This window comes from Mastacembelus armatus, chromosome 3, assembly GCF_900324485.2.
Source record: "Mastacembelus armatus chromosome 3, fMasArm1.2, whole genome shotgun sequence".
In the NCBI taxonomy this organism is placed as follows: domain Eukaryota; kingdom Metazoa; phylum Chordata; class Actinopteri; order Synbranchiformes; family Mastacembelidae; genus Mastacembelus; species Mastacembelus armatus.
The window spans coordinates 16,319,137-16,335,898 of NC_046635.1; the positions used below are offsets into that span (position 1 = coordinate 16,319,137).

The following is a 16,762-nucleotide window of genomic DNA, read 5'->3' on the forward strand; positions in this document are numbered from 1 at the left end:
AGTTTGCCAAAAAACACATGAAGGACTCCCAGACTATGAGAAATAAGATTCTCTGGTCTGATGAGACCAAGATTGAACTCTTTGGCGTTAATTCTAAGCGGTATGTGTGGAGAAAACCAGGCACTGCTCATCACTTGCCCAATACAATCCCTACAGTGAAACATGGTGGTGGGAGCGTCATGTTGTGGGGGTGTTTTTCAGCTGCAGGGACAGGACGACTGGTTGCAATTGAAGTAAAGATGAATGTGGCCAAGTACAGAGATATCCTGGAAGAAAACCTCTTCCAGAGTGCTCAGGACCTCAGACTGGGCCGAAGGTTCACCTTTCAACAGGACAATGACCCTAAGCACACAGCTAAAATAACAAAGGAGTGGTTTCGGAACAACTCTGTGACCGTTCTTGACTGGCCCAGCCAGAGCCCTGACCTAAACCCAATTGAGCATCTCTGGAGAGACCTGAAAATGGCTGTCCACCAACGTTCACCATCCAACCTGACAGAACTGGAGAGGATCTGCAAGGAAGAATGGCAGAGGATCCCCAAATCCAGGTGTGAAAAACTTGTTGCATCATTCCCAAGAAGACTCATGGCTGTACTAGCTCAAAAGGGTGCTTCTACTCAATACTGAGCACAGGGTCTGAATACTTATGACCATGTGATATTTCAGTTTTTCTTTTTTAATAAATTTGCAAAAATTTCTACATTTCGATTTTTTTCTGTCAAGATGGGGTGCTGAGTGTACATTAATGAGAAATAAAATGAACTTTTTTTGATTTTGGCAAATGGCTGCAATGACACAAAGAGTGAAAAATTTAAAGGGGTCTGAATACTTTCCGTACCCACTGTACACACATACACAGGCAAAATATATTCTCAACCACATTCTCACCATTTTTTTTTTCATTTTTTTATGTCATGCATTGTCATGCATTTTGGAAAGTAAGAGAACCAGGCCTCCATTAAAACATTATGTGATGAAGGCTCTGCTGCCCCTGGTGGCTTGTGGGGGTCCTTACCCCTAAAACCTGTTTTTCCAGTATTTTGAAGGTAGAGGCTTAGATTTATTAGGTATCCATGGGGAAAGCAATATTATATGTCAGGATTACAGCATATCAAAAATATGTGGTTATAATGGGAGTCAATGGGACCAAATCGGTCACGAGGGTAAAGAATGTAGGCATATGCAAATCTCCTATTCTATACACCTTACAATAGAGGGAGTAATGAAACTTAAAAAAATGATAAAAAACAAATCCTGGCCAAGTTTCATACAATTAGCCTTTGAACTGACCGATATATTGAGAATTTAAAAAAAATTAAAAGCGAAATGTACACGTTTGGTTCCCAAGATGCCTCGAGGGCTAAGTACATTTCAGACCCTGGATTTTCTTACTTTTACTCGAGTAAAAGAGTTGAGTCAGTAGCCTACTTCTACTTGTCTTTTTCTTTCAAGTATCTGTACTTCTACTTATGTAGCCTATAGAATGTGAGTACTTTTGCCACCTCTATGTAAATGGTCTTACTTGCTTTACTTGTAAAGCGCTTTATGAAAGCGCTTTTACACACAACAGCCACCAGAGGCAACTTTAGGACGGGTGTTTTGCCCAAGGACACTTGGACTAGTGAAGATAGTGATCAAACCACCAACGCTTTGGTTCAGGGCCGAACTGCGCTACCTCCTAAACCACAGCCGCCCTGCCCCATAGAAACTGTTTCACATGTAATTATGAAATATAAGATATATAATCAACAAAGACTACAGTAAGAATTTAGGAAGGCAGGGGTTCATTAACTTAATTCAAATTCAGTACTGGTAATACCAAGCGGTTTGGGCTCGAACAGGATTAATGGGAAGATTCTGAATCACACCCCGAAGCAGAAGGAGGCGGTAATGCTGTTAAATTCCTGCATGCCGGTTGCCAACGGTCGTTGAAGAAGAAGGAGAACGAAGAAGAAGAAGTGTACTGGTGATTCATGTGTTTTGTTGTGACAGATTTGATAAACTCTTCCTGTGCAGTTAAAAACGCAGCCTATTTATCTGATAAACAGATACGCTCCGCTCATATGTCCATTGGTAAACACATGTCTTCAATGAAGGTCGTGCTGGGTTTCCTGGAGGAGGCGGAGCCGTGGCGGCTTCGGTCCCCGCAGTTCCCTAGTAAAGTCGGGGGGAAGCCGGCGTGGCTCAGCCAGAGAGGCCTGCCCTCCCTGCCCGGGCTGGAGTGTGAGAAATGCCGCCTTCCAATGGCTTTTTTGCTGCAGGTTAGTCAACGAAACGCAGGTTCTCTCTCTCTCTCTTTATTTACATTGCCCCTGTGGGGGGTCTTTTTCTCATTCAAGTCATCTATCAGAGGCCTGGGAGGTTGAGGGTCCTGTACAGTATCTTAGCTGTTCCTAGCACTGCACACTTCTGGACATGTCACATGTTGTTCCTGGGATCTGATGGAGCCACTCTTCCAGTTTGGGGGTCACGGCCCCAAGTGAAGACCACGGGGACTACTGTTGCCTTCACCTTCCATATCTTTTCTAGACTTTTACCTCTGTGGCCCCCCACCCAACGCAAAACTTTGTTTGTACTTCGTTTGTGCTGGTTTGTGCCGAGGAAAGTTTCGTTTGTGCTGCTTCGGTTTTTAAAATATTAGATATTACATTTTAGGCGATGCCGCCACCAGCCCCCCTATTTTTTTCCCTAATTCTTGAATGAATAAATGAATCAAAAGGGGGAAAGCATGTGAAAACACTGTGTAATATAGCTAGTATTGTGGTCCGTGCCACTCAGACCACAGAACAGTGCCTCTCATGTATCTATTGCTAATTTACATGTTAAACTTACATAATAAAATGCATTTATCCAATACTTTCTGACGTGCTCGTGAATAAACACGGATACCTAAGTAAGACTCGATCTGATTATCTCTTGCATTTGGGGTATCTGCTTACTTCTGTGAGCTAAAGAGCTACACTGTTCCATATAGAACATTCTCTCTCCTTGTGGTTCACATACAACGCGTCAGGAATTGGAATAAATAAATAGATTAAGATTAAAAAAAAAACATAAAGACTTTCCGAACATATAGACTTGAATGCATGCTATATTTTATTTTTGGACTGTCCGCAAAATACTGCTTAGTGTGACATCGTATTGTGATTTTAATACAATGACATGCATTTATATAGATGCCACAAACCACCAGGACCACAAATAGCATGGCACGGACCTCAAATCCTTGAGAGCGACCAGACCCTTGGTAGACACGGACCAGACAGGCCATACTGCTGCCACTCAGACCACAAAACAGCGCCCCTAGAGATGGTCTCTGTAATGGTCCGTGCCACCGACAGGACAGACCACACTTTTGGCTACAACCCCCTGCTGTCGTTTGTGCTGGTCAAAGTTTCGTTTGTGCAGCTTTTTATTTTGCTTTTATTTAGCATTTTATTTTGGGTTACTCACTTATTCACTTTCTTACCAAATTGTTTGATTGTAGTGATGTTTTAATAGAACAACTCTTTATCAATGTTTTTTGTAGTCGTTGTGGTGTTTATTAAAAGCAGCTCAATATTCTTCTGTCGGCCTCACTGTTGCCAACTCGTCAGTGAGGAAAGTAGCTATTGGCTATCCTAAAAGTCGCCAGGAGTCGTTAAATGACGTCATCTCATAATTTGCATAATGTCCATGGCACATGCATGTAATTGTGATGGAAGCTTTTGCCAACTTCAGAAATGGAAAGTAAGAGACAATTGTGATTCTTTATAAGAAATAAGGGACACTCAAAATATTTGTACTGTGCCATATACTGTAGGATGACCTGCAGTTAATAGGTTCTCAGAAATAATTACATTTGTCTTCCTTAACCTATTTATCTACATACTCTAAAAAAAACAGGTGCACATGAAGTTGGGTCACAGTCGGGACGCAGAGTCCTGCTGTGACTGCAGCTGGGAGGGATTGCTGCGAGAGGACTGGGACTGTGAGTGATTTGGGACAGGGGAGGGGCCGGCGGTTGCACCTAATGCGGCAAGTTGAGAAGTGTAAGAACATAGACACATCAGTGTCTCCAAAAGTCCCCAGTAACACCAGAAAAAGTCACCAGATTTGTCGCTAGTCATTTTTTTAAAAATGTGTCGCTAGAGGGGTCTGAATACTCGCTAAATATAGCGACAAAGTCGCTAAGTTGGAAACACTCACTTTGTCTCACTTAAAATGGTTTTGTGCGAGAGCGCTGTCAAGTCGTAGCTTTATGTAACTTAAGCGCTTTTGTTCCCACCTGATTGACCTTATTTACCAGGAGTTTCATCTAATACCCTTCACTCCCACCACGAGGTGACACTTCTCTTCAAGATGCTCTTGTGAAAATTGAGTTAGTAGAGGAAAAGTAGTTCCACCCATCCATCCATCTTCTTCCGCTTATCCGTGGCCGGGTCGCGGGGGCAGTAGCCGAATCAGGGATACCCAGACTTCCTTCTCCCTGGAAACTTCCTCCAGCTCTTCCGGGAGGACACCGAGGCGTTCCCAGGCCAGCCGGGAGACATAGTCCCTCCAGCGTGTCCTGGGTCTTCCCCGGGGCCTCCTCCCTGTGGGACATGCCCAGAACACCTCCCCAGGGAGGCGCCCAGGAGGCATCCGAAACGGATGCCCGAGCCACCTCAACTGACTCCTCTCGATGTGGAGGAGCAGCGGCTCTACTCCGAGCTCCTCCCGGGTGACCGAGCTCCTCACCCTATCACTAAGGGAGCGCCCGGCCACCCTGCGGAGGAAGCTTATTTCAGCCGCTTGTATCCGCGATCTTGTCCTTTCGGTCATGACCCAAAGCTCATGACCATAGGTTAGGGTAGGAATGTAGATTGACCTGTAAATCGAGAGCTTCGCCTTCGGCTTAGCTCCTTCTTCACCACTTGATAAAGTTATAAACTCAAATTTCTGGCCAATGTGAGTACAATGTTTTAACAGTGTCAGTTCACAATTTAAACCATGATAACCATAAATTAATTGCGTTTTTTGTAGTAAAACTGTTGTACAAATGGTAATGAATATGCCAAATAATAAAAACGATACTTGGTTACTACACTTACTATACTAAAACAGTGGTTAATTTTTGTAAGGGTAACTTCAAGAACAACGTTACAGTATTCAAGTGAGCTAAGATTGCCAATGTTTACTGAACAAAAAACACACTGCTAATACTTATATCACTAAACTCATTGCTAATACTTACAGTATCTCACAGAAGTGAGTACACCCGTCACATTTTTGTAAATAATTTATATCTTTTCATGTGACAACACTGAAGAAATGACACTTTGCTACAATGTAAAGTAGTGAGTGTACAGCTTGTATAACAGTATAAATTTGCTGTCCCCTCAAAATAACTCAACACATAGCCATTAATGTCTAAACCGCTGGCAACAAAAGTGATTACACCCCTAAGTGAAAATGTCCAAATTGGGCCCAAAGTGTCAATATTTTGTGTCAGCACCATTATTTTCCAGCACTGCCATAACCCTCTTGGGCATGGAGTTCACCAGAGCTTCACAGGTTGCCACTGGAATCCTCTTCCACTCCTCCATGAAGACATCACAGAGCTGGTGGGTGTTAGAGACCTTGCACTCCTGCACCTTCCGTTTGAGCATACCCCACAGATGCTCAATAGGGTTTAGGTCTGGAGACATGCTTGCCCAGTCCATCACCTTTACCCACAGCTTCTTTAGCAAGGCAGTGGTCATCTTGGAGGTGTGTTTGGGGTCATTATCATGCTGGAATACTGCCCTGTGGCTCAGTCTCCGAAGGGAGGGGATCATGCTCTGCTTCAGTATGTCACAGTACATGTTTGCATTCATGGTTCCCTTAATGAACTGTAGCTCCCCAGTGCCGGCAGCACTCATGCAGCCCCAGACCATGACACTCCCACCACCATGCTTGACTGTAGGTAAGACACACTTTTCTTTGTACTCCTCAACTGGTTGCCGCCAGACACGCTTGACACCATCTGAACCAAATAAGTTTATCTCAGTTTCATCAGACCACAGGACATTCCAGTAATCTATGTCTTTAGTCTGCTTGTCTTCAGCAAACTGTTTGCGGGCTTTCTTGTGCATCATCTTTAGAGGAGGCTTCCTTCTGGGACGACAGCCATGCAGACCAATTTGATGCAGTGTGCGGCGTATGGTCTGAGCACTGATAGGCTGACCCCCCCACCCCTTGAACCTCTGCAGCAATGCTGATAGCACTCATACATCTATTTCCCAAAGACAACCTCTGGATATGACGCTGAGCACGTGCACTCAACTTCTTTGGTCGACCATGGCGAGGCCTGTTCTGAGTGGAACCTGTCCTGTTAAACTGCTGTATGGTCTTGGCCACCGTGCTGCAACTCAGTTTCTGGATCTTGGCAATCTTCTTATAGCCTAGGCCATCTTTATGTAGAGTAACAATTCTTTTTTTCACATCCTCTGAGAGTTCTTTGCCATGAGGTGCCATGTTGAACTTCCAGTGACCAGTATGAGAAAGCAATAACAAACAATTTACAAAAATGTGAGGGGTGTACTCACTTCTGTGAGATACTGTATATCACTAGCAATTAAATGCTAATTACAGTTGCACATATGACCCATGTTAGTCTTTAGAATAATGTTGTGCATTTAGGGATCAACATTACTGTATTGTTAGTAATATAAGATATAACATATTATTACTATATTGTCCTTATATTTGGATCAATACAGTAATACAGGTTTATGCTATAAATGACATTTTTGGAGTCAGGATTTTTTTAAGTGGGTAATTATGTTTTGCTTATGCCAGATGCCCAAGAAACCAGCAGTCAACAGTGATTCCGTTTTCACAGTCCTATGTTCATCAAACGAGGCCATTGTCAAAAATGGCAACATAGTTACTCCTAATCAAAACATCTGGACAGAGCTTAGTAAGCAACTAGAGAACAAGATCACCGCAAAGGCTCTATACACCTTTGTTAAATTAAACAGACATAACATCTGGACTGCTTTAGGGTTTACTCATGAAACTGATAAAAGTTTTGAAACAAGTGGCAGTAGTGATGACACTGATTTTGAGCCAGGGTCCCTTTCTCCCAGACCAAAAAATTGCTGGACTTTTGATCTTGAAGTTCCATTTCAGAAATGGATTGAATTTATGCCTGAAACAGTTAAATAAAAAAAGATCTCTAAAACACAAAAAAGGAATACACAATTTTTAAGCCTGGCATCTGGGTGCATGTGATAAATCATCATTTGGCAAGAAGTGAAAAGCCCCTGCACATTTGCCTTTAAAAGAGCCAAGGTCTATCCATCAGCCACAGAGAGATACATAGAAATCAAAGGCAAGTGTAAGGAGTGTCATGGCCACATTCACATAAAATGTGACAGAGAGCCTGAAATGAACAGCACAATGGTGCTAAAGTGTTTCATGAAAAACACAGATGACTCCCTGCACACTGGCTGTTCCAGGCGTCTGATATCTGGTAACTTTCATGTGCAGATATCCAAAGAACTGTGTGAGGGTAGAATGGAACCCCATATATGGAGGGCAAGTAACAAGGAAAATACCATTTGTTTGTACTTCTCTTGCTGTACTGCAGGCTTCTGGCATTGCTCAACTTCAGACCACAGTGGCCTTAACCTTACGGAGTCCCCCTGCCTCTGTCCAACCCAAAGTCCATCACAGTGTCCCTCTGCATTCAAGACAGACTCTACATCAGGAGAATAGCTCTCACAGTTTACGGTCTGGGAGAACTTCTGTGAATTGACACTGACCTAGGAAGTAACTCCATAGAATTTCTGTTGAGTGAATTTCCCTCCAATCTGATGCTCCAGGGACAGAGATTTACTTTAAGGGCAGTCATCGCTTTCAAAAGAGGCTTAACCCAGGCTAGTCTTGGACATTATGTAGCCTACTGCAGGAGGTTTCCATGTGTATGGGAGATGTTGAGTGATGAGTGACAGGAGTGTCCGGAAAAAAAAACAAAATATGCCCACATGCAGTGTTATACACAAAAGATTGATTGCACTGTTTAAATTTAATCTCACAAGTATTTTGTTGTAAGCCACACACCCTTGTTTTCCTTCTCTTGTTTGGAGAAGTTGTTTCTGCTCTTCTGGAAGTCAGGCTTGATGGAGTTTGCGCTTAAGTCTATTATTCTGTGTGGCACTTTTGGTTTGAAGGCTTGTCAGTGTTTTTAAGTTTAAGTTTTTAAAGGTCCGTTATTTGTGTTAATGGATGTTCGATAGTACACTCTAATTCAGTTTCACAAGTAAAATAGTTTTGGCTTAATTCATTGAGCCATGAGTTTCTACGTACAAACATGCATATAATACACATACAAAGCGACTTCGCGGCGGTCTTTTCTAGCTCTTATTTTAGCCCTTGGTGTTTGTCCAATTTCTCATGTTCCTTCTTTCTGATGTTGGCGTCACTTGGGATTACTACATCTACTGTTCTCTTGTTTGTCCACCACTACTATGTCCGGTCAGTTAGCCATGCCTCCCTTTTGCCTGTGGGTTTCCAAGGTACTTGTTGCTGTCCTCAACATCCACTATGTTGCCTTCTCGTAGTACAATCTCCTTCTGTCTCCCGTTATCTGTCAGTGGTCATAATGTTATGGCTGATCATTGTGTATATATACTAGGACTGTCAAAATTAACATGTTAATAACTCATTAACGCAAACTCATTTTAACAGCACTAATTTTATTAACGCGTGATTAACACAGCGCGCATTTCCCGTGGCCTAGGCTGTAATAGGAGAAAACAAAAATGCAGCTATAGACAGTAAGGAGTGCAGCAGCAAACAGAAATGGAGAAAGAAAAAAGGTCTTCTAAGCTGTAAACTCATTTACAAAACGATGTCTGTTGGTTCTGTCGACAAGACAAAAGTTGTCCGCGTTTATTGTCAGTGTGAATTAAGTTGGCTCGTCTGTTTGAGCAGCTGTCTCAGTGCAACGAAAGAGAAATAATAGGAACTTGTGTTTTTTCTATGTTCTTTTTTCCATGTGTTTAATAGACATGAACAAGTTCTTTGAAAAACATTTCTACCATCTTTGAAACATGTCTATGTTCTTTATGCTGTATGTTTAGGCTGGTTTCATACATTTGCATAAAGCATCCATGTTTGTCCATGCCCATGTTGATTAGAGTATTAAAAACCTGAAAAGTATTAATTTAAGGTACATTAAGAACAAAAAAAATGTTCAATTAAGTTGCGATTAATCACGAGTTAAGTCATGACAATCATGCGATTAATTGTGATTAAATATTTTAATCGATCGACAGCCCTAAGTTAGTAATGTTACAGTTTTTTGGGTTGTGTGAAGACCAGTTCAGACCAAATCACACCTAAAGCATTGCTAAAGGATAATACATTTTTACGTTTTATGTTTCTTTTACATACATTTCTAAAGAACTTTTGGACCAATGTGAACATTCATGTAAGAACAGAGATTTCATCGTCTGACTCTTTATGGAGTCTAGAGATTATTAGGTAAAACTCTGCCATGAAATAATAAGTTAACCCCTAAAAGTGCACTCATTTATTGTTACACTGAATTTAATACAGCCTTGAACACATTGAGTTAACTTGTTTATACTCATCTACAAGCCCAGCCTTATGCTCATCTAAATTGCTCCAGATTAGTTCTAGAGTAGAGTGTCTAATTACCTTTTCCATCTCTGTTTCAGGTGTATGCACCAATATCTACTCAGGACACATGTTTCCACAGAACACTTTTTCTGTTCTGCTGCAAAACACCTGAGTGCTACACATGCAACGACAGCCGCTGTATGAAAGGTACTAATTGTTGCTTTTTCATTTGTCATCTTTGTTGTTACATGTAAGTAGAATAAAATGTTCAGGCTTCATTAAATTGCAACAGAATTTTTTCTGTATTATTTGACAAGTTGCAGACCAAACATAGTGTGTTACAGTTAATATTGCTAGCGGATTACTTAATATATAATTGTTTTCTTTAGACAAGATTCAATAAATTTTTGTCAAGTTTATGACATTTTTTTTCTTTTCCTTTCAGTTTTCAGAAGTCAGCTTCCCAGGAGGAATGATTTTTATCTTTATGATCCTCCATCAGGTTTGTGCATTAGCCAGGATGTCAGAATAAAAAATTGTAGCTCATTATCACCTCACAGTGTGAAATGTTGAAGATGCAAATGTTTTTCCCCTCTGAACAGAAGTAGTATAGTGCTGAGAACTTTCTGCTACACATGCTGCACTCCACCATATGGTAGCTTTGAACCTATTAACAAATGTTACTACATGTTTGACCTCCATATATATGTGGGAATGACAAAATTTACCAAATACTTTTGGGTTTTTTTTTCATTTGTATATTTGTTTTTGTCAGTTGTGATGTTATGTTATTGGTATTTTACAATGCACTTGCATTACTTGACCCAGTTCATGGGTTAAGAAATGTCTGTTACAGCAGAGTTTCATTCTGGGAGCACATGTTTTTGTTTTGTTTTTTTTTTTCAAAAGATGAACTCCCCACCATACCTGAACAGGACTCAAGTGTGTTGCCCGTCTCTAAAGTTAAACTATGTTGGGTGTGTGGTTGCCCTGGTAACAAAACCTGCTCTCGCTGTCACACTGTGACCTACTGTGGAAAACATCACCAGACCCTCCACTGGAAATACACACACAAGAAGGAATGTTGCAGCCAAGGTGTGTGTTTGTGTCTTTCACTTGATAAAAAATGAATGGGGACATATCCCTTCCCTACTGTGGAGCATTCAAGTCAAGGGTGGACACTGAGTCCTTGCTTGTTTTCCAACTATTCCTGCCCTACCACTTTTGATTACCTGGAAGATACTATCTTGAATGAGGGTGGAGTTAGGGAAGACAAACTGAATTGGTACCTTCTGGCTTCTGATTGGCTGAACATACTCAGGTATCAGCTGTGGATAGGGCAGGCATAGTTGGAATAAATGCAGGACAGTGGCCCTCAAGGAACATGGGTTTCTCACCCCTGGTTTAGGAACTCTGACTGGGGTTGCAGAATATGCACCAATTAAGATTTCAGTTTTGGTAGTTACTGCCACAACAAAGATGTAATTTCACTTTTATTTGATTAATTTCCCTCTTTATAGAAGCATCCATTGTCACCTCTCCCTTCCTCTTCCCTGAGTTTGAGTTGGTCACTGAACCTGAGGAGGAAGAGGAGAACAGGGAAGACAAAAGGGAGGCTGACAAAAGAGAGGGAGACAGCACACAAAAGGGTGTAGATTATCCCTCCTTAACAGACAGTAAGTTTTAAATTATGACATGCACAACACTCATAAAATAATTTTTAGTATTATAAAGAAACATAAAATGAGCCCGGTTCTTCTGGAGGTTTTTTCTTCCGTTAAAGGGAGTTTTTCCTCTCCACTGTCGCCAAGTGTTTGCTCATAAGGGAATTGTTGGGTTTTTAGTTTTAGTTTTTGTAAAGTGCCTTGAGATGATTTGTATTGTGATTTGACGCTATACAAATAAAATTGAATTGAAATTGAATTGAATAAAATATGCAAGATTTACTTGCCAGCTGTTTATCTGTTCTGTTCACGTGTGCATCAGTCGTGTAGTACTCTGTCATTGGTTAAGTATTCTTTCATCACTGTGTCTTTCAAAATCATTTCTGTTCCTTATTCAGCCCTGGCAGAGACGGACCTGGAGGAGATGGCACTGCATGAGACGGAAGACAACAAATTGTTCCAGTGGTTTAAAAAGAAGATTGCACCAGAACCACACCAGGTTTAAAAAAACCTTTAATCACAGTTATGTTTTGTTCCTTAAAAAAAAAAACAACACTGAATCACAAAGATCTACATCGATGTTTTCTGTGTGCTCATCTCAACAAAATTTGTTAGGTGGTGCGTTACAGCCGAGGCGGCTCTCCCTTGTGGGTCTCTTCTCAGCACATCCCTTCAGATAAGGGCATCCCCCCATGTAACTGTGGTGCCAAAAGGACTTTTGAGTTTCAGGTTAGTCACTATTTGGTAAATGCTGAGGAATCTGAAGAGATTTGCTTTATTTTTGTCTTTTATGTTTAGATGTTTTCTTTTTCTTCTTCTTCCAACTTCTTTAATCCCCACCTTTTACTGAAGTGTAGGCACGTTCCATTCTATGACAAACCAAAAGCTGCAGGTGTGCATTATCAGACAGTTTTGAATTTAAACACTAGACCAGCGTTTTGGTAAGGTGTAAGGGAATCAACACTTTTAGCCAAATCTGTTTGTGGCTGTTTTGTTTTGTGTTGTGATTGTGTGCCTCCACACACAGGTAATAGTCCAGCTGTTGAATGGTGAGATTATCTGCTGCAGCCCAATACATGTAATAACCATGTGTCTCTGTAGGTGATGCCCCAGCTGTTAAACAGTTTATGCGTGGACTCGACAGGAGCCAGTATTGACTGGGGGACGCTGGCTGTCTATACCTGTGCTGCTAGCTGTAACTATGATGACCATTACAGCCCTGAGTTCATCTGGAAACAAGACTTCAGTTCAGATAAACAAACACACTGAACATTCACATCTGCCTGATGCACATCTGACAACTCAGGCTGAGCAGTCGGAAAACTGGTTTTATTCTGAAGGGAGAAATAACTCGTTTTTATATGCAACATTGATGTAAAAAACACTGTTAATCAAGTTCATCAAGGCAAATGAAAATGTTTTTCGATTTCAGATATTTACTGCCTGGATTTCAAGCAGATTTATTTTTTTAATGTATTATTTTGTATATGTGTGATCTGTGATTTCATTAAAAGTTCTGATATTCAAACAGGATTTCACACTTAGGGGTTTAGGTTTTCTACCACTTTTGAAATAATAATAAATTGAAACAATATGTTTTGGGTGTGCAGTTACAAGAAAAAGTAATGACACGGTTTGTAATTTCATGTTTTCGTATATAAATTGGTCATGAAGCGTATTGGTATGAAATCTGATCTTCACCAAAGTCACAAATATCTACAAATATTTCTATTCTGGTTAAATACAAATAGTTATTTTCTTTCATGTCTTCATTCAACAAACCTATTAAACACACAAAGTGATGGTAGAAAAATTAATGGTCTATACCAGGGGTATTCAACTAAAATTTAAAGAGGTCCAGTTAGAGAACATTTCTTGAAGCAAAGGTCCGGAAGATTATAATGTCTAACTAGTTAGAGTGATATGTATTTAAGTAGCCTAGTAGTTTTATCAACATCTGCATGTAATCAATATCTGACTGTCAAATCAAATGAATTCAGTACAATTCAAAAACTTTCTGACAATATTTATTGTCATGTAACGCACAACTGAACATATCTGTATGGCTGTAGATATGTATAATGTTCTCTCATTAACTAAGTTCTCTCTCTTTCTCCGTTTCATTTTACAGTTTCTCTCCTTTTGTTTTCTACATGTATCGCTCTTTCTTTTTCTTTGTACTGTCTTTTCATGCAGTGTTGCCAACTCGTCAGTAAGGAAAGTAGCTATTGGTTGTCCTAAAAGTCGCTAGAAGTCGCTGAATGACGTCATCGCGTAATTTGCATAATGTCCATGGCTCATGCTGTAATTGTGATGGACGCCTTTGCCAACTTCAGAAATGGAAAGTAAGAGACAATTGTGATTCTTTATAAGAAATAAGGGACAGAATAAGGGACACTCAAAATATTTGTACTGTGCCATATAACGTAGCATGACGGCCTGCAGTTAATAAGTTCTCAGAAATAAATACATTTGCCTTGCTGTAAATGACTGAGGCTGTTTGAGTCAAATGCAGTGATTTATTTTAGACAAAGAACATTTTACTTTTTTTAATATAATTTTTTTATTATGCCATGCATCAGTGCAGATCACGCACATACATGATCGCACGCAGTCGGGACGCGGGGGCGTGAACATTTCCTGCTGTGACTGCAGCTGGGAGGGAGGGACTGCTGCGAGATTGACTGGGCCGTCTGTGAACGCTTTGGGATGGGGGAGGGGCCCGCGGCTGCAGCTGATTTGCCGTCTTACTGCGGCAAATTGAGAAGTGTAAGAACGGTGCAGTACAGACACATCAGTCTCCAAATGTCTCCAGTAACACCAGAAAAAGTCGCCAGATTTGTCGCTAGTCGCTTTTTAAAAAAAAATGTGTCGCTAGAGGGGTCTGAATACTCGCTAAATATAGCGACAAAGTCGCTAAGTTGGCAACACTGTTTTCATGTGTAACTTGCCTCTAGCGCTGTTTACACTGTAGAGTCGTAATGTTTACTGCCTGGGATGCACAGACTTGATTGGCTGAGTCGTATCACGTGGAATGGCTCAACTCGCATGCAATTGGTCTGTGCGTTTCCACTACTGTAAAGTCTAAAAAAGCTGCGCCGGTGGAAATAGAAGCGCCCCGTTAGGTTTTAAATCACAATCTTCTGTTTTGGCTGTAGGTCCGGGTCCGTATGGGGCGGCTTCTGGGTCCGCACCCGGACCGCGGTCCGCCTGTTAGTGACCTATGGTCTATACACACCAGATGTTAGGAACTTTGGAGTCCAATCAATGAAATCCAGAATAGAGGTGTGGTTTGGAACTACCTTGACTTATGAAAACCCTCAAACAGTGTCAGTGTGCTATTTAAAAGCAGCATTAGCTGATGTGAGCCATGCCTCACAAAAAAGAGATCTCAAAAGACCTATGATCACGAGTTGTTGATTTGCATGTAGCTGGAAAGGATTGCAGAGTAATCTCAAAGACTTCAGATATTAATCAGACCACAGTTGGACATATTGTCTGTAAATAGAGACAATTTGGTCCTGTGGCTTCTCTCCATAGAAGTGGGCACACAGCCATGATCCCTATAAAGGCACAACACAGAATGCTAAATGAGGTAAACAAAGAACCCTACAGCAACAGCTAAAGACTTACAGGATTCATTGGAGATGGTAAACATATATGTTCATAGGACAACCCTACACAAAACACTGAATGGACATGGTACCCATGGCAGGACACCACAGAGAAAGCCATTGTTCTCTCAATAAAAACATAGCAGCACATCTGACGTTTGCCAAAGACCACCTTGACACTCCGCACTACTGGGAAAATATCTTGTGGACAGACTAAATGAAGGCAGAACAGTTTGGGAAGGTCACTACGTATGGAGTATAAAGAGAACCATGTACCAACATAAAAACATCCAACAGTGAAGTACAGTGGAGGGAGCATCATGATTTGAGGTTGTTTTGCTGCCTCTGGACTTGAAGGGGAACATTAATCCTCAAGTTTATCAAGATATCCCACAGAATAATGTCAGGATGGCTGTCCACAAACTGAAGCTCAAGAAGCTGGGTGATGCAGCAGGACAATGACCCTAAATATCAAAATATTATCTACTACAAAATGGCCTCATTGATACAATATCCACCTTTTGGAGTGGCCTAGTGAGAGCCCAGACCTCAACCCAACAGAGATGCTGTGGAATGACCTCAAAGAGTTGTTCACAGCAGACGTCCTAAGAAAGTGGTTGAGCTGATGCGGTTCTGTAAGAATGGTCCAAAATGTTGTGCAGGTCTTAACAATCATTTCTTGATAGTGCAACCAGCTGGTAAAAGATTTAGTACATTTTCTATCATCACTTTATATGTTTATTGGGTGTGTTGAATAAAGACATAAAAAATGACTATTATAGCAGCTTAGAAATAATCTGTTGATATTTGTGACTTTGATCAAGATCAGATCACATTTCATAACCAATTCGAAAAAAAAACAGGAAATTGCAAACAGTGCCATTATTTTTTCTTGCAACTGTACTTTTGACCTATGAGGTTGTGTAATATTAATTTTCAGTGCTACTGCTACTACTGTTCAAAGTTGGGCCTGGTCATCATCAAAAATAAGTATGAGCTTGTGCCTTACTACAGTACTAGGTAGAATTTTTATGTTTTCCCGGTATCAGCGTGGTGAAAGCTTAATTGGTGGAAATGTGAAGGCTGCCACTAATTTAGCAAAATGTCACTTAAAGAGAGTGCAAATTTTTTTTAAACAGCAAAACACATGACACTGATAAACACTATGGCAAAACGTAAAAGTAGCATGTACAGTAGCAAGTATTGAACAGTTCTCAGCCAGTAAAATTGACCAAATGTTAGGTACAGCACATTCTATATTTTCAACCATAACCAGTAGCTTGCCTATGCTGCATGTCCTTTTTAAACAGTTGTGTACTGAGTATCAGTTATCTCACTGTGTTCATTGAACAACAAAGTCAATATGTACACATTTATTAATGCACACTGCAGAACATTTACAATTTCAGATGAAGCAAAATTGCATTCAGATGTGATGGGGCATCCTGGTCTTCTGCCTGGCTGAATCCCTTACCTCTTAGCCTTTTTCTACCATTTTGATGTTCATTATAGATACACAGATAATGAAAATGACTATAATAAAATGTTAACCAAATGAACTGTTAATACAAGATTTCAAATTCGTAATTCGTTAATTTTAGTGTCTCAGATATATGCAGCTGAACTCATCTGACACAAACAGAAGTGCATATAATTTAAACATCAAATATGTGTCAAATGAATAAAAAGCAGAGACAAGACAAATTTGCCTACTGCCCAAAATAATCCCTCTGGACAAAAAAAACAAAAAAACATGGCCTTATATTTTCTTTTAGTGCCACTGAATTTAAGCTGCAGAACTTTTCAAGGTTGGACTCACTGATTACAGTGGAAATACAAAATATATATGTATATATAAATTCAACCATTAAAACACTTCTTCCTGTTTGTAGAG

The 16,762-nt window shown here is 40.6% G+C and overlaps 1 protein-coding gene across 2 annotated transcripts; it reads left to right on the forward strand.

Annotated features, from left to right (window-relative positions):
• The first annotated feature begins 1,928 nt into the window (after window positions 1-1,928).
• pdcd2 (programmed cell death 2) lies at window positions 1,929-12,787 on the forward strand. Of its 2 annotated transcripts, none has more exons than XM_026293003.1 (8): window positions 1,929-2,260; window positions 9,689-9,797; window positions 10,036-10,092; window positions 10,497-10,685; window positions 11,111-11,266; window positions 11,653-11,753; window positions 11,870-11,983; window positions 12,356-12,787. In XM_026293003.1, the coding sequence occupies exons 1-8, from the start codon at window positions 1,973-1,975 to the stop codon at window positions 12,521-12,523; spliced, it is 1,182 nt and encodes a 393-aa protein (XP_026148788.1). In that variant the 5' UTR covers window positions 1,929-1,972; the 3' UTR covers window positions 12,524-12,787. The 2 variants fall into 2 exon arrangements, with proteins under 2 accessions (XP_026148788.1, XP_026148789.1); XM_026293004.1 differs by having other exon boundaries at window positions 10,500-10,685.
• The last annotated feature ends 3,975 nt before the right edge of the window (window positions 12,788-16,762 follow it).